Raw genomic sequence first — 16724 nt, 5'->3', positions numbered from 1 at the left:
AATCATTCTAGTGCAAGGTTCCCCAACCTTTTTTACCCGTAAGCCACATTCATGTGTAAAAAAATTTGGAGAGCAACACAAGTATGGAAAATGTTCCTGGGTGTGCCAATTATGGTCTGTGATTGACTATTGGTAGCTCCTATGTAAAAAGCTGTGTAAAATAAATGGCGAATTTATCAAGGTGTGTGTAATTTTACGTGTGTGGTGTATTATCCTGCTGTTTTTTACACACCTTCATAAATACGTTATGCCCCAGTAGTTGAGAAGTTGTATTTTTCTCTTGGCAAGGTGCAGGTGGATCCTGTTGGATTTCAGGTTGTCAACCAATAAACCTCTTCATAATCAATGTATCCATATAGTGCACAAAGAAGTTTTTCTTGATTTTTCTGGATTATAAAATATAACTTGCAAATTGAGTGCAAATATATATGTATAGCTCATGAAAAGGGAGACCATAATATAGTGTAAAGTTATCCGATACTCATAAATGATGAACATGGTAAAAAGCACTGGTGTGTAAATATTCTAAACCCACTCTGGTTCTACCATCTACCAGGTGTTTCACATAGCAGAGAGTCCTACAAGGAACAATCACCTACCAAATTTCTCCTGCTCAAATTTGAATGAATGTGTGACCTATCATACCAGAAAGGCTAGTAAGGCAATCTGGATAACTGCATTAACTGTGGAACCAACAGAAATGCACCGTAATGTGTAGGAAAGAGCGGGCATTCCAAATGTACAGCACTTCTTTGTTCATTACCTCATTCTCCACATGCCTGAGGTTATTTTTAGCTTGGACGTAGATTTCCGCTGTATGCTGTCCTTCTGGAGGGCTTGGCGCTGGATAGCATGGAGGTGGGGGCAATCTAGAATCAGGAGCAGGCGGTGGCGGGGGTGGAAATGTTGGAGGTGGAGGAGGAGGATTTACTGAGCTATCTCCTTTCTTTGTGTTGACTTCTGGATTCAGCATGTCCATGTAAGTCTGCATATCATTTATAGTTTCAGGGGGTCCTGCACGAGAGAAAATCCATTAAAGTTGCATAATTAGGTCTTTTCATTTCAAGTCTCTATGTTGTGTTACCTCAAGAAGTGCCAAAAATACACAGCAAAGCAAGGAACAAGTTTACTAATATCAGAAGATAGATCATGACCCTCTATGTAGAGGAGAGTAGAAGCCTAGACATTGGGGTTGCAGTGAACGTCATCTATTTAGATTTTGCTAAAGCATTTGATACAGTAGCACACTGAAGGTTACCGATTAAGTTAATAAACATTGGCCTGGAACATAATATTTATACTTAGATAGAAAAATGGCTTAAGGATAGATAACAAAGAGTTTTGGTAAATTTGCTTTTTTAATTTGTTTATTAATGACATGGAGGTGGGGGTATTGTAAGTACTGTCTCTACACACTGTGCAAAACTGTCAAAGAACTGGCCAACAAACTGGCAAATGAGGTTTAATATTGATAATAGGGATGCACTTTTTTAATGCTTAAAATCACAAAACTTGCCACAAAACAAGGAAGTAAAACACTTTTTAACTGTGCACGCAGTTCTATTTATCCCTTCTCGTTCCTTTTTTGAATATTCAAAATAGGATTTGAATTTGGTTTGTTATTCGGCTGAATCTTCCACAAAGGATTTGGGGCTTCAGCCATATCCAAAATAGTGGATTTGGTGCATCCCTAATTGATAAAAGCAAGGTTATACACTATGGTAGAAATAACGTAAATGCAAGTTATACATGAATGGCTTGCGTTGGGGACCGCATTCATTGAGAAGGATTTGTTTTTTTGTTTTTTGTGTGCTACTTAAACAAACAAAGTGTTATCTTGCATAAAAAGGACAAAAACTTAAGGCATGAAAAACACTGGTAAGATCTCATCTTGAGTATGCAGTGCAGTTTTTGGGCCCTAGTCACTAAGAACGATATTAATGAGCTGCAAATAGTGCAGAGACATGCAACTAAAATATAATGATTGGGGTTGTTTTCAATGAAGAAAATGTGCTTGCAAGGGGACATGATTACTCTTTTCATGTATATTAGAGGACATTATAGACTGATAGCAGAGGGATATTTCATCACAGAAAAAATAAGATGCCAACCCTTTAGACCTTAGAAAATGAAATTTCACTTGAAGCCCGAATATGGTTCTTTACAGTGAACACAATGAAGTTGTGGAATACCCTGCCGTGTGATGTTGTGATGGCAGATTCTATTTTTAAATGGCTTTAATAGTGACTTGGAGTACTTCTTGGACAAGCATAATTATCCAAGGCTACATTGATCTCAAGCGCTACAGGTAGTTTAGACTAGGCATGTATATATATTTTTATATATCTGCTGATCAGTACAGATCTAATTGTTCATTCTGAACAGTTTGCTGGAAATGTCACATGCATGAGTGAGCAAAACCATATTTAAAGACCAGGACACATCCATTTACTCTTTGGTTACTAATTTTGCCCAGCAACTTTCAGTTGCTTTGTATACATAAAACCATCACAGCTGCACAATGAATGCTTTGTGTGCTTTCAGGTGGTACTTCAGATAGACCTTGTAGGGTACTTGGACAACAATACAAATTATATCAATTCTGGAACGTTATGTAGGGGGGCACAAAAACATTGTTGTTATGCGGCCCAGGCAGTTCGTCTTATACCCCTGCATTTAACATGTGCCTCAGGTGCAGCAGTTGCATCAATGAAGTCTGATATACTGTATATTTAGCGATCCTTGCTATTGAAAATGTTGGCCTGTAACCCCCTCCCACTGCTTCAGGCTCTATTCCTCTAAGTTATGACCTTTGTCTTATAGGATTAGGGTTGACTACGCAAACTAAATAGACATGGGCAGATAAATCTGGCCAGTTTTGAATAAAATGGAGACTCCACATGACCACACGGGCACAATGTTAATTGTAAGAAGACCAGTTTTGCCAGATCAAACACATCACAGTACAGAAAAGCAAGGACACAGAATAGCAATGCGTCTGAAAATACTTTTGATAAACAAATGCCACTCTGTGTCAGCATAAGTATATCACGAGAAACATGGAAAAATATTTGCACAAGCCAATTGACACACAAAAAAGTCCTAAGCACTTTATCATTTACATTAATTACATGATAAACTATGCAGGATTATTTCTGGCATAACTGCCAACCACTGGCCTAGTAGTACAATTTAGAGCTACGACTAGGTGGTGGTCTGTGTGGTCTTAAATTAATATAAGTAAATGTCACTATAAGATAGCAGAAGGAAATGTTTGTGTTTTATTAGTGACATCCATGTTATGGTCTCTTGTATTTTGTCCCTCTTTCTGTCCTTTCTGTGCCTCCTGCACATATCCAAAACTCTTTTGCTATAGTAACAGGTAGTTGTTAATGGCATGGGTTGTTTCCAGCAGTTTCTATATTCCATATTGTCCTTATGTAAATAAACAAGAAGTTATTATTCTACAGAGAATCACTGGGGAGGTAGGAGTCGGTGGATATGATAGGGGGTATGTGTGAGGGGGCACAATGCACGAATTAAGAACCATATAATAACCAAATTTGACTGCTTTGTTTAATGTAGTCTATTCTCTGGGGTAAAATTCTGTTCCAGCATGAACACAAATGCAGTTTATGGATTGTACGACTGAAATGTATATTGTCTCCTTTGTATTAATTTACAATGGGAGAAAATATATTGTGGGTTTCTCTTATGACCAAGAGCTGAGTATTCAGATGCTTACTCTGAGAATACATAACCATAGTCCTAGGATACTGTACTTACTAGCTCCATGAGCTTCATGCTGATTCTTTTTATCTCCCACACTGGATTGGCTGGAGTTGCAGGAGTCATAGTTGGACAATGTACTAGAAGGAGACCCAATATCAAAATGGGCAGGTTGTGTTGACATGGTTGTGTTTGGAGACGACATCCCTGAATCTGGCTGCTTCAGTTCTATATCTGCAGAAGGATCCCGGGACAGGACTCTGTGCTCCACACTCTAGAAGACAAATGAATCGTTTGATGGCATTTTTGTAATACATATAGAAAGTTATGATGAAGCAAGCTTATCAGGTAACCTCAGCTCTTTAAACAAACAGCTAGATCCTCTCACTGTTCCATTGTTGAACTTAAACTTCAGTTGTGAATGGTCAAATGATCGGGGTTGACATACATCATTCAATTCAAAAATATGAGTAGTCTATCCCATCCTGCCATGTCTTGTTTTCATATGCCCCTAATGTAGACAGTACATTCAACATGCAATATGATAGAGACATGGGTTAGTATCTCATAAGGAAGGTATTAGTGGCTTGCAGAAGTTTAGTGGAGCTGCAATTCCACACCATCTGAGAAGCCACAGGCTCCGGCAGATACACTTGCAGACAATGGCCAATGGCCTGCGAAGGTTCACTGCTATCACTGCAATTTCACTTACTGTGTATTAAAAGCAAAGTGTGCAATAATATACTTACATTGCCCATGTTTACTGCCCAAGCAGGACCCCCCTGATGGTTACTTGTTAGATTCCCTTTAAGTGGCAATGTTCTGTGCACAAATCCTTTTTCACAATCATAGAGGAAAAATATAGAACCTTCCACAGCTAAGCTCGTTTTTCCCTTGGGACCAATGAAATTGTCTCATGTCCCCTGAGAGTTACCATCACAATAATTATGTTCGCTGTTAAGGGTAACACCATTGCATTGCCTTCTGGAAGCCAGATTTATATTGCAGCAAATTGATATTCTATCAGCAGCAGCATATGTACACAATAAAATCAACATCAAGTAGAATAAACTGCCATTAGCAGAATAGGACTGTCATGTCGTTTTTCAATTATAATGTTGTTTATTGTGTGGATTTCCACACTGCCCTGGGACCATCTGTGTCTCAGTGTGACGCAGTTACTAATTATTATAATAGCTGTTACAGACCTGTAAAAAATAAAATCCAGGTCAACTGCAACAGGGATACATATATATACTTCCATTAGGATTGTTGTGGATACTTCTATTACATTCATAGCCAAAGTCTACTACTACATAAATCAGTAATTAGTCAACACTTATAAAATGGAAGTTCTATGCCTTGATGCAGGAATTCTTCAACTGGCTCCTCCCCTGGGTTATCCCTTTATTTCCAGCCATGTATGGAAACCCTCATGCTTAATGCCTACATGAATACAACTTGCCTTCATTTTGAAGACATGGGCGTATAAAAGGGGTGGCAGCACTAGTGAACATATGTAACGATAACATCCACAACCCTTGTTGCTATGGCCCTGCACAGAAAGGGATGGAATATTAATAATTTACTAACAACCACACAGATATATTTAACACACACCCACATCCATTCAGAAAGATTCAATTACAAATAAAAAATCAATATATCCTTTTCTTTTTTTTTTTACACTGCCGCAGAATCTTTTCCTGGTTCTGTATCCCTAATAGCTAAAACCAAAAATATCCTTCTCAAGCAGAGACTAATCCATGGTTCATGTACTGCAAAGCCAGTACGTACGTCAGGCAGATAAATGGTTGATAATTGGTTCTTTTCCAATTAAGAAGTTATCCATTACATGTGTTCGAGTTTAGATGACTAATTATATGATCTCTTTCACAACAAAAACTAGAAGCTTGATTAATGCATAGATATGGCGTATGAGAATAGGCAGGCAGAGCAGTGTTTCAGCTCTTAAAAAATGAAAGTATTTTAAAGTAATATAAATATAATGCAGTGTTGCCCTGCATTAGTAAAACTGCTGTGTTTGCTTCAGAAACACTACTATTGTTTATATAAATAAGCTGCTGTGTAGCAATGGGGGCAGCCATTCAAAGGGAAAAAGGCTCAGGTTTCACAGCAGATAAGCTCTGTAGAACTTAATGGTGTTATCTCTTCTCCACTATTTAACTTGTGCCATATAGCCTTTTTTTAATGTCCGCCATTGCTACACAGCAGCTTGTTAATATGAACTATAGTAGTGTTTCTGAAGCAAACACATCAGTTTTGCCAGTGCAGGGAAATAGTAAATGATATTTTTGTTACTTTAATACACTTTAAATTTTTGGTGTTACTGTTCCTTTAAAGTTACCAGATTTGCTGCCCCTGGTAACTAGTCTACCACCTGAGGAAAGGTTTTCACCTTGCCTTCTGACAGGAAAACCCCTGGTGCTGAAACTGAATGCCCCCCCCCCTGCTGTTGCCGGGTCTGCTGTAGGGTAGTTACATATTTTTTTCCTCACGGAAAGCCTGAGGCAGTGCTTTGATTGTTACCAAAGTGCACAAAGATGCAGTCAAAAATTATTCTCCCTTAAAACGGGAAGCCTTCTGTCCCAAGTCCTGCAGCCCAAAATGGGTCATCTGTGCCTTCAAAACACAACGTGAAAAAAAACACATAAAAGTGTAACAGTGACACAAATGACATAATAAATAAACAGTAAAATAGAACGCAGCTGTCTGTCTGAGTGAGTGAGTGAGGGCTACTATGCAGCCTTGTAAAGGGTATACTCTATATCTGCCCCTGAATGGTTTTCCCTTAATGACTAGTCAGACAGTTAGTTTAAGGGTAAGGTCACACTGGGAGAATCGGGGAGATTTAGTCACCCGGTGACTAATCGTCTCTTCCCCTGTCATCCGCCTGCTAGAATGAGAAATCGCCTGCGGCTTGGCACTCGCGGTGCTTCGTTTTCCGAAGTCACCCAAAGTTTCCTTGTTATTCAACTTCGGGCTACTTCAGAAAACGAAGTGCCATGCCGCAGTCGATTTCTCATTCTAGCAGGCGGAAGACAGGGGGAAGCAGTTCGGGGAGATTAGTTGCCCCAAAGAAAAGGCAAATAGTCGCTGGACGACTAAATCTCCTCGAATTGCCCAGTGTGACCTTACCCTTAGAGAGTACCAATGGACTTTAATCTAATTTTATCAGGGATTCCTGCTCTTCTTTCCCGGTTTAAATTCACACAAATCTGACTACGGAAACCAATGTAAAATAAAAGGTGTACTTCTATAAAAAGCCATTTACTGCAGGAGGACTTTCAAAATAGATGGATGTTAAATCTTGCACAGTCTGCAGCTCTGTGATTCACAGTGTGATGAATATAGACGTTTCATTTGTGAGTTTAAGCAACTGAAATGATGTAAGCAAACATACAACTGAGCAGGCCTTCTAGCATCATACGAACTTAGTTAAGTCATGTAGCAATAAGAGTAACTGAAAAGAGCAGTGAGTTCAGCTACCACAACTAGTAATGAAACAGGCTCAGACCAAAAATATACATAGCACAAGGCAAATTCGGCACAGCAAGGTGGAGTCAACAGATTACTTTATATAAGAAAAGAACCCAGTATATACTTAGATCAGCACTTCCAGTCATCATTCTATCACTAAAACTGGGAGGCTTCAGGGCAGGATTATGGCCCCAGAAATGTAAAACCTGGAAAATGATTGCAATTGTTATTACCTAAGACTTTAAATATTATACAGAACTTTTTTGTTAAGCATGACATACATGTGACAGCACTGTTGCACCTTTATCAAAGAATCTCAAAACCTACAGCCCTTTTTAGCCCTAAAACTACAATATACGGAAAACAGACAAGACTTTGTTTTCTGTAACTGTTGGCTTCAGCATTATTCCATTAGTGTATCAGTTTTGACTGCTATATATCTAATACCATAGCATTATTTTTAGTAAAATGCACTTTAAACACAATGAGCCGACACAGCAAAGCTCATCTCTACCCTGAACACGGTAAACAAAATACATGACAGTTTCTATTCAAACATCAATAACCACAGATAAATCCTCTTGCACAGGAGAACTTACCTTCCACCTCCCTGTCAGCTTTCAACAGAAACAACAGTGTATAAAAACAGGCAGAATTTGCAGAATACTATGTCCCTGTTATGTGATACCCTCTGGGTGCAAAGAAAGTCAAGTTACAAGACTTGCACATTTCCAGTGCAGCCAAAGACGCTTTCAGGGAACTAAGCACTTTCCATCCTACTCATATGGTAATGCCGACAGATCATTAACATTTACTCACAATCATCTGGTCAGATTCTGCACAAGATAGTAACTCTATCACTCGCTCTACTTAGAAGCTACATGGAATTTGATTAAGTTGCATATAAATGTTCTCCCAGGTCCAAGCAACCCTTGTTAAATAGACAGAAATTTTGGGCTATTTATTTTATATTTGATTTTGTAGTCAATAAAGAGACAGGCAATATCAACTGCAAATAAAACACCGTTGTGTGTGGTGGTGGTAAAAGCAGATATAGATGACACTTCAAGAGGTTGTTCACTTTTAAATTAACTTTTAGTGTGATGCAGTCACTGATTTGTTAAGACAATTTGCAATGGTCTATTTTTAAGGGTTTTTTTCATGGTTTTCCAGCTATTTAGCTTTTTGTTCAGCAGCTCTCCTGTTGAGTATTTCAGGTTGCTAGGGTCTTATTTACCCCAAACTAGGCAATGGTTTGGCCGAGACACAGGTATATGAATAGGAGAGGGCCTACATAGAAAGATAATTAATAAAAAGTAACAATAACAATAAAATTGTAGCCTCACAGAGCAATAGATTTTTGTATGTCAGGGTAAGTGACTTCCATTTGAAAGCTGAAAAGAGTCAGAAGAAGAAGGCAAATAATTAAAAAAAGTTTACAAAATAAATGATGAAAACCAATTGCAAAGTTGAATAGGACATTCTATATTGTACTAAAAGTTAACTTCAAGATGAACCACCCCTTAAAAACAAAGCTGGTACTTTTATTATAAGTTTACCAGGCAGGAAAACACCCCATAGGCACAGGGGCTGTGTCTGCCTTCGGGCATTCCAGTGGTCCCATATAAATATTAGACATATATTATATTTATAATATTTATTCTCAAAAGCAAGCTATAGTATGAAGGGGTCATGTTACAAAGTAACCTTCAGGGGTGTAGGGTGGATTGATGGTGTGGATTCATACAACTAGGCCTTATTGGTTTACATAAAACCTTCATTAATGGTTTACACCTGAGTTTATAGGCCTTTAGCAAGGCCCCCCATGAGAATGGGGTTAGCTTTTTGGACCTCTTGGCCAACATTTACTAACTGCTTCTAGTAACCAGGCAGTCTGAAAGGGTCTCTCAACATCAATAAAGCAGGACTAAAAAACACTATGCCATTACTAACTGTTATAATATGTCTATATTGCACTTAATCCAAATATCAGTGCAGCCAATATGCTCTCTGGTTTTGGGAAAGGTTTATTAACCATTGGGACACTTGAAAAGTAAAGCAAGCATACATTCTGATAAGCATCTTTATATCCTGTTGGAAAGTCAGTTTTGAAAATCCTCTTAAACCCAAACTTTAAATCTCCGGGTTATTTACTTTCTTCTTTTAACCACTGATCACAATCAGAGCATTCAGTGTGCAAACGCTTAAGCATCCCTTGTCACATAATTAGACAGCTTGGTTAATCTATAAATGAAGGGAAACATCCCAGTGCATTTTAAAATGAGTAGGAGCAGAGTAAGTGGAGGGCTTCCTAGCTCCTTTTGTGGCCTAGGATCATGCCAGGGAACAGCCCTGTACCACCAATATTTGTAACGCTGCCCCACACAGACAGTGCTTTGTACAGATAAAGGGGGGCAATTCTTTGTGTTCCATTCTGGAAGTGCATTGCTGAAATTCTCAATGAAAAATTTCTGAGCAGCGATCACCTGACCTGCTGGCACACAACATGCTCACCCCACAGGTGAATTTGAGTTGTGTGTCATTGCCCAGCTTCCTAGAGCACAACTGGTGGGAGGGCATATAATTAAAGAGCAATTAATAGAAAGTATACTCTGATCCAACTCCCATCCTATCTTACTAGGTTCTGAAATGGTGAGCAGATTAGGAGGTAAGAGGGTACTGGATTGGTGTGGGGGAGTCTGGGGTCTCGAGTGGAAGGGTGAAGGTTTTGTGGCAAACCAGTGGCCAGCAGTGCTCAAGATTTACTTGCCTTGGGCACAAGTAGGGTTGCCACCTTTTATGGAAAAAAAATATTTTTTTCTTTTTTCCCTATTAATAACATTAGGATCAACCATCATTTTTACCTGGCCAGGCCAGTAAAATACCGGCCAGGTGGCAACCCTAGGCACAAGTCCCTCTTAGCCCTGTTCAGCATTGCCCTAACAGTTCAGAAAAAGGGGGGTAAATATTAGAGTAATAAATACTCTGTGCCACAGTAAACATAGCCATGAGGCAGCATCACAGCTTTTATACAGCTTTTGTAACACTTTTGATATCAGAAAGTCCTCTGCCTGAATCAATACTATTTACCTTCAACTGATTATGTCAGGATTTAGGTAGTAAAAAATAACAGCATTGTTTTTTTCCTTTTGTCTGGCATTAAAGGAAATGCACTCCTTTAAAATACAAAGATTAACTCTGATGAGTTGCAAAATCACTATGCATGTCATTAATGTACATTGCCAGAGGTGGAGAATAATGAAGATTATAGAGGCTAAATCTTCTGAAAAAGAGATTAACTGCTATATAATCATGTATGCAGAAATTCAGAATCATCGTCATTTATTTATATAGCGTCTACAAGTTACGCAGTGCTTTACCTTAGTTTATAACTTTGAAGTTTATAATTTTGTAACTGATTATACCGCAATGATTGATTAAGGTACATTGGATAAGCTTCTCTAAACATAGGGGTCTTTAAGGAGTGTTTGAAAGTTTGGAAAGAAGGAGAAAGTCTGACAGCTCGAAGCAGAGAGTTCCAGAGAAAAGTAGAGGCCCAAGAGAAGACTTATAGACAAGAATGGGCTGAAGTGATGAGAGGATAAGCGAGGCGAAGGTCAGAAGCAGAGCGAAGGTTGTGTGAAGGAGTGAATTTTGAGATCAGAGATGAAATATACAGAGGGCCTTCACTGTTAAGGGCCTTGAATGTAAGTGTGAGTAGTTTCTATTTGATTCTAGTGGAGATTGGCAGTCAGTGAAGGGTCATGCATATGGGAGCAGCTGATGTTGAGCGGTGAGATAGATGGATGCAGGGGCGCTCTGCCAATGAGGCGAGTTGAGGCACTCGCCTCAGGCGGCAGTGCCCCCCTGTTTACCAGGGGCGGCAGAAATGCCGCTCCTGGTAACTAAGAGCCCAATTTCCGGTTTTCAACCCGGAAATTCGGCTCTTCTAGTGCAGAGCGTGCAACTTTGCGCTCTGCATTAGCGACGTGGACCCCCCCTACCCCGTCCCGGTCTGGAAAAGTGAGTACTGTGGGGAAGGGGGCGGCAAAACTAAGCCTGCCCCAGGCGGCGAAATGCGCAGGATCGGCCCTGGATGAATGAGTCTAGCAGCAGCATTTAGAACAAACTGGAGTTGTGAAAGGGGACTGGTTGGAATACCTGCGAGGAGTAGGTTGCAGTAATCAAGACGGGAGATGATAAGAGACTGGATAAGTGTTTTGGTTGAGTCTGAACTGAGATGTGGTCATTTTTGGGCAATGTTGTACAGCTGAATACGACAAGATTTTGCAAGTGTTTGGATGTGTGGTGAAAAAGACAAATGAGAGTCTAGGAAAACTCCTAGGCAGCGTGCTTGTGTGGTCGAATGAAAGGTGGTGTTGTTTACTGTGAGTGATATCTGAGGTACAGGGGAAGATCTTGGAGGAAATGTACTGAGTTCCGTTTTAGAAAGATTCAGTTTCAGATGATGCTGTGACATCCAGGAGGAGACAGCTGAAAGGCAGTTTGTAACTTGGGAAAGGACAGAAGGAGAGAGGTCAGGATTAGACAAGTAGAGTTGGGTGTCTTCAGCATGAAGTTGATACTGAAGTCCAAATGACTGAATAGGTTTTCCTGGCAAAGTAGGATAGAGTGAGAACAGCAGAGGGCCTACAACAAAGCCTCGAGGAACTTAGACAGAGAGAGGGAATGTAGTATAAGTAGAGTTAGAGAAGGTAACTTTAATGGAATGTCAGACAGATAAGATGTAAACCATGAAGAAGCAGTGTCACAAATGCCATAGAATCGAAAATACATAGATTGTCTAGGAGGAATTGGTGGTCAACTGTGTCAAAGGCTGGAGAGAGATTTAGAAGGATGAGTATGGAATAGTGACCTTTAGACTTTGCCAGTAGAAGATCATTGGTTACTTTGGTGAGTGCAGTTTCAGTCGAGTCGTGTGTTTGGCGAAAGCCAGATTGCAGGGGGTAGAGAAGGGAGTTGTGAGTGAGATGCTGGATCAGGCGTTTATAAACAAGCCTTTCCAGAAATTTGGATGAGAATGGAAGAAGGGAAACCGGACCATAGTTGACAAGAGAACTGGAATTAAGGGGGTAATCTGATTGTTCGGCCATATGGCCGAACAATCCGATTACGATGTGCCGTGGGCTCCGGCGGGATCGGTCCGGTCAAACTCAAACCTGACCAATCGACCAAACGACCGATCTCCGCCGGACGAAAGATGTCGGCACACGCCAATCATGATCCGAAAATCGTACAAATCCTCGATTCGTATGATAGGATCTGTGTGTCTATGGCCACCTTAAGTGAAGGACAGAGTGTATCAGAGATTGGATAATTGAGGCGAGAGATCATGGGGTCAAAGGAGAAGGTTGTGTGTTTTGAGCAGGCTAGAAGTTAGCGAACTTCATCTAGTGTTGCGGCGGTAAGCGAGTGCAAGGAGGAGATGAGTGCACTGCAAGTTAGTCTGAGATTGTCAGATGGTATGCTCAGTCTAATGAGATCGAAATCTGCAAGATCTTAGGCACCACATGAATGGGTGGAGGGTGCAGACAACCAAATCACTTTCCCACCAAGACCTCTGTAACGTCTTCTTTTATGATGGGGCTCCATTTTACCATCTATATGCACTTTGGGCTCGTATAAATGTGGTTAATAAAATCAGCCACACATCCAATCATTTCATATCTGCTAAAAATCTAAATGTGTAGAAAAGCCACCTATAGCATCCATTTAAACTGGACTATAGATCCAACTCTCTTAGTTGGAATCAAGATATAAGAAAATAGCTTCTTAAATCAATAAAATCTACTTTCACTCTGCTAAAAGGAAATGATAAATGACAAGGGAAGTATAGAAAACTATAAGGTGCCAATATATTAGAGCTGAAGCACTACAACTGCCATTTTCCTAGTATTTCCCAAGATTCCCTTGCAGCTTCTTCAGACTTGGAGACTTGGCATAAGCCCAATAGTAACATTTTCTGATTCCATGCTTTAGGAAATTCTACAAAGATGGTTTTGCAGTGTCCAGCTAGAAAGATCCATAGGTTAGTGAAACAGAACAGAAAAGAAGTTAGCCAAGCAAAATACAACTAGCATGCATATTGAATAAATCCATGACATATGCCATAGCTTTTTATAGGGGGCTGCTGTCCAACAACATCTGTTTTTAAAGGCATAAGAGGACCATTAAAAAGGGGTTGGTAATAACCACATGGATGTTTGGCCTGCAGAATAACTGTTAAGTCCAAGATAATGCTCCATCAAGATAATGTAACTGTAAATCAATTCTGCATCTTATTATGCCAGTTATGAATAAGTTTAAAATGCATATAATACAAAGTTCTGTCCTAATGGAATTTAATACAAAAGATAGGAAATTAAGAAGAAAATATTACCATATTTTCCACCGTCCTGAGATATTTAGCACAATGAAAGTGTCCATTATATTCAGCGAGCTCTGCGGCTGTGTAACCATCAAGGTCTCGGATTCCTAATTTAATTCCGTTAACCACGAGGATCTGGCAGCACTAAGATATAAGGGCAATAACAATAAAAAATTAATAATTATCTCCTAATGTAAATGGACAATTACAAATATCATAATGAAATTCAGACTCCAGGAAACAATGTGTAATTGTAAAAAACAAGACTTGCCTTCATCTCATTTAAAATGAACATATTCCCCCCTTTTTTAACATGAGCTCATTTTGAAATGCCAAAAATGAATATAAATGAATGATGTCCCTTTGCTTTCCAGAAAATCTGTGCCCCAACCACTAGGGAAAGCAGAGAAACTTCAAGTCCCAGAAAACTTCTGGTCACAATGGAAAAAAGTGAGGGAGGGGCTGCATTACACTGTGAGCCTAAGGCAAGCTGGGAAACAGTTTGTGGAGTACAATGGTTTCCCTTCAATCTGTGGAATGAATTATGTCTATGTAAGAAAAAATTATATTAAGGTTTAGCAGTTTTGATAGTGTTTATGCATCATTTCTACATAAGCCCAACTGAATAAGCTCATGTCGCAACTATTTTATTGAAAAGCTCTAAAATTTGACATTTTGTGGTTCTTTATTTTCTGCTTTTTGACTCTTATGACATCGAGCTAATAATAAATGACAGGAAGAATGCCAATATGCATAATGGCAGAAATGTGTTTAGAACTGATTAAAAATAATAATATCTAATGCTAATCTCTCACTTTTCACAGTGCAGAGACCAGTGGATCAAGTGCTAACTAAGAGAGGTGGGTGGGTTGAGGCACACTCTTGCACCCCTTAGCACTCCTGCACTTGTGTCCCCAGGGTAAGTAAATTATCCCATATTTTTAGGACAGCTTCATGGGATTCTAGGCCTGAAAGAAGTGTGCAAGAGTGCTGGAAGTTTTTTCTTATGGAAGCAAGCAATAACATGATCTCCTACAGAACTTTCTAGTGAGTCGGGCTGATGGAGCACCAAATATCAGGTGTTCTGAAAAAGAAGTGTCTGCTGCCTGTCCAAATCTTATGCCTAGGCTTGACCACAATTATAATTTCTTCCTTTTGATACTTCATAAATCAGGGCCAAAGTAGGACACAGTGAAAGCTAGCACCAGTGGTACATTGCTACTTCTCTGATGGTGTTATCAGCTGTGACTGACTCCACCTTTTGGTAGAGTATTAAAGAGGGTCCAATAATTAACTTTTATGAACACAATAATTTTCAGGGGCTTGGACATCCCTCATTTTTTAAGGTTCCCTGTACGTGTCAATAAAACCAGGTAAAATTCATTCATCTGAGTTAAACAGGCACATTACAATAGCAGAATAAAGACAATGGCATAGAACCTCTAGCTCTCCGTTTTCTGCAGCGTCGTGTAGAGGTGTTCCACCCCAGTTATCCATGCATATTTCCCCTCCGTGGAGAAGGAGCCAGCTTAAAACCTTGGCATGGCCTCGGCTAGCAGCAAAATGCATGGCAGTGGCTCCATCACCATCTTTATCAGAGAGGCTGATGTCTGTAAAGCTCATCTGGAAACAGAAGAAAACACAGCATTATTAATTTGTTTTGCTGTCCTAAAGATGTAGCCTTCCAAATGAAAAGTTTTAATAAATGTATATTGGAAAGCTGCTTAGAATTTTCTTTTATTAGGCAAGTTTTTATTTTATGGTTGACTTGCCCTTAAACAAAGGAGTCGCACACGCACACCTGGCCTCTCCCAATAATTACGTACGGTGCCTGGGGTATAGGAAGACGGCCCCTCCAACATTAATGAACATAAAATAACTCCAGCACACGTAGCATGCTCAAGGGATTGCTCTCGTGTTTAATGTCAATGAAGGGGCACGCCCCCGAAACGTTGTATTGTTGGATTGACATTAAACACGGGAGAAATCCCTTGAGCATGCTACGTGTGCTGGAGTTATTTTATGACTTGCCCTTAAAGCAATGTTAATGTGAACAAAGTTTCTTGGCCTAGGAGCTTAGATCCCTTATATGTTCAACCTCCTCTGATCTGGTATGGGACTAATGAAGACTAATGTAATTCCAATAATTTAAAAGATCACTTTCAAAATGATGCCCTGAAAAAATCCCAGAGGACAGATCATGTTAAATTTACTTTTGCTTTTTATGATGCAGCAGCTAAATTTTTTCCAAAGTCAGAACAAAAGGGGACAGATACAGATTTCAATAACAGTTTTGCAATGAACTTGAAATCATGTAAGTTTGTATATCAAAAGGTCGCTTAGAATCTTTTCTGATGTAAGAAATGTGTATCCTTCCTTCTTTGCATAGGGGATTTGCAGGTTGCTGATCAATATAGATCAATGCACTTTTTATATACAAACTCGTGCCTTTTCTGCCCTTTCCTTTGCCCAGCATAGATTACATACAGTTAAAAATCATTCATGACGTTTAAAGTGAAATATACCTATTACAGAGAGCTTTTTTTTTTTTTTTTTTACTATAGACAACAAAGTGTGAAGGCACAGTTTAAAATCCTTAGCATTCTTTTTCCACAAATACACATGTGCAAACAAGAAAGCAATTTGTGGTGATGTTTTTGAGCCTATGATTAGCTGATTAGCCTATGTTTTTGCGCAGTTATTGCAAATGCAGAGGAATTTATTGTTACTGGCGCACAAATGCATTAAGAATGAGTTAGCAAGCAGCCAAATCACAAAAAAACACATATGCAATTGCATTCATTTTGATGCAACTGTTTTGGATGAAGTTGCAATGATAATGGAATTCTGATGGGAACGCTGCAAAATGTATAAAACCTTGCGATTTGCATCCGTACTGTTTGCACAGCAATGCATTTATTAATGACTTTTTGTATCTGGCTCTGCATTCTTGCTTCTGACTCCTGAAACAGAATTCATATGGTTAACAAACCTAGAGGAGAACTGAATTCAGACCCAGATAACAGAAAGTTTTCAGCTGCAACCACATTTATAAACATCTTTAAAACCAATTACATTTTTAATGAATCTATATTGTAGTTGCTTA

At 39.3% G+C, this 16724-nt stretch overlaps 1 protein-coding gene across 5 annotated transcripts in view; it reads right to left on the bottom strand.

The window, feature by feature from the left end:
• The window catches only part of LOC108696609 (espin), a 110844-nt gene that overhangs the window by 56063 nt on the left and 38057 nt on the right, over positions 1-16724 (bottom strand). For all 5 annotated transcript variants that reach the window (XM_041569419.1, XM_018226126.2, XM_041569420.1 and 2 more), the window contains exons 4-7: positions 15059-15241; positions 13631-13762; positions 3787-4003; positions 764-1014 (exon numbers count right to left, since the gene is read on the bottom strand). In XM_041569419.1, the coding sequence (XP_041425353.1) occupies positions 764-1014; positions 3787-4003; positions 13631-13762; positions 15059-15241 (783 nt within the window). The remainder of the gene's footprint in view (positions 1-763; positions 1015-3786; positions 4004-13630; positions 13763-15058; positions 15242-16724) is intronic.

The sequence above is a fragment of the Xenopus laevis genome, chromosome 7L, assembly GCF_017654675.1.
Source record: "Xenopus laevis strain J_2021 chromosome 7L, Xenopus_laevis_v10.1, whole genome shotgun sequence".
Classification (NCBI taxonomy): domain Eukaryota; kingdom Metazoa; phylum Chordata; class Amphibia; order Anura; family Pipidae; genus Xenopus; species Xenopus laevis.
This window is presented reverse-complemented; position numbering and strand designations above follow the sequence as displayed.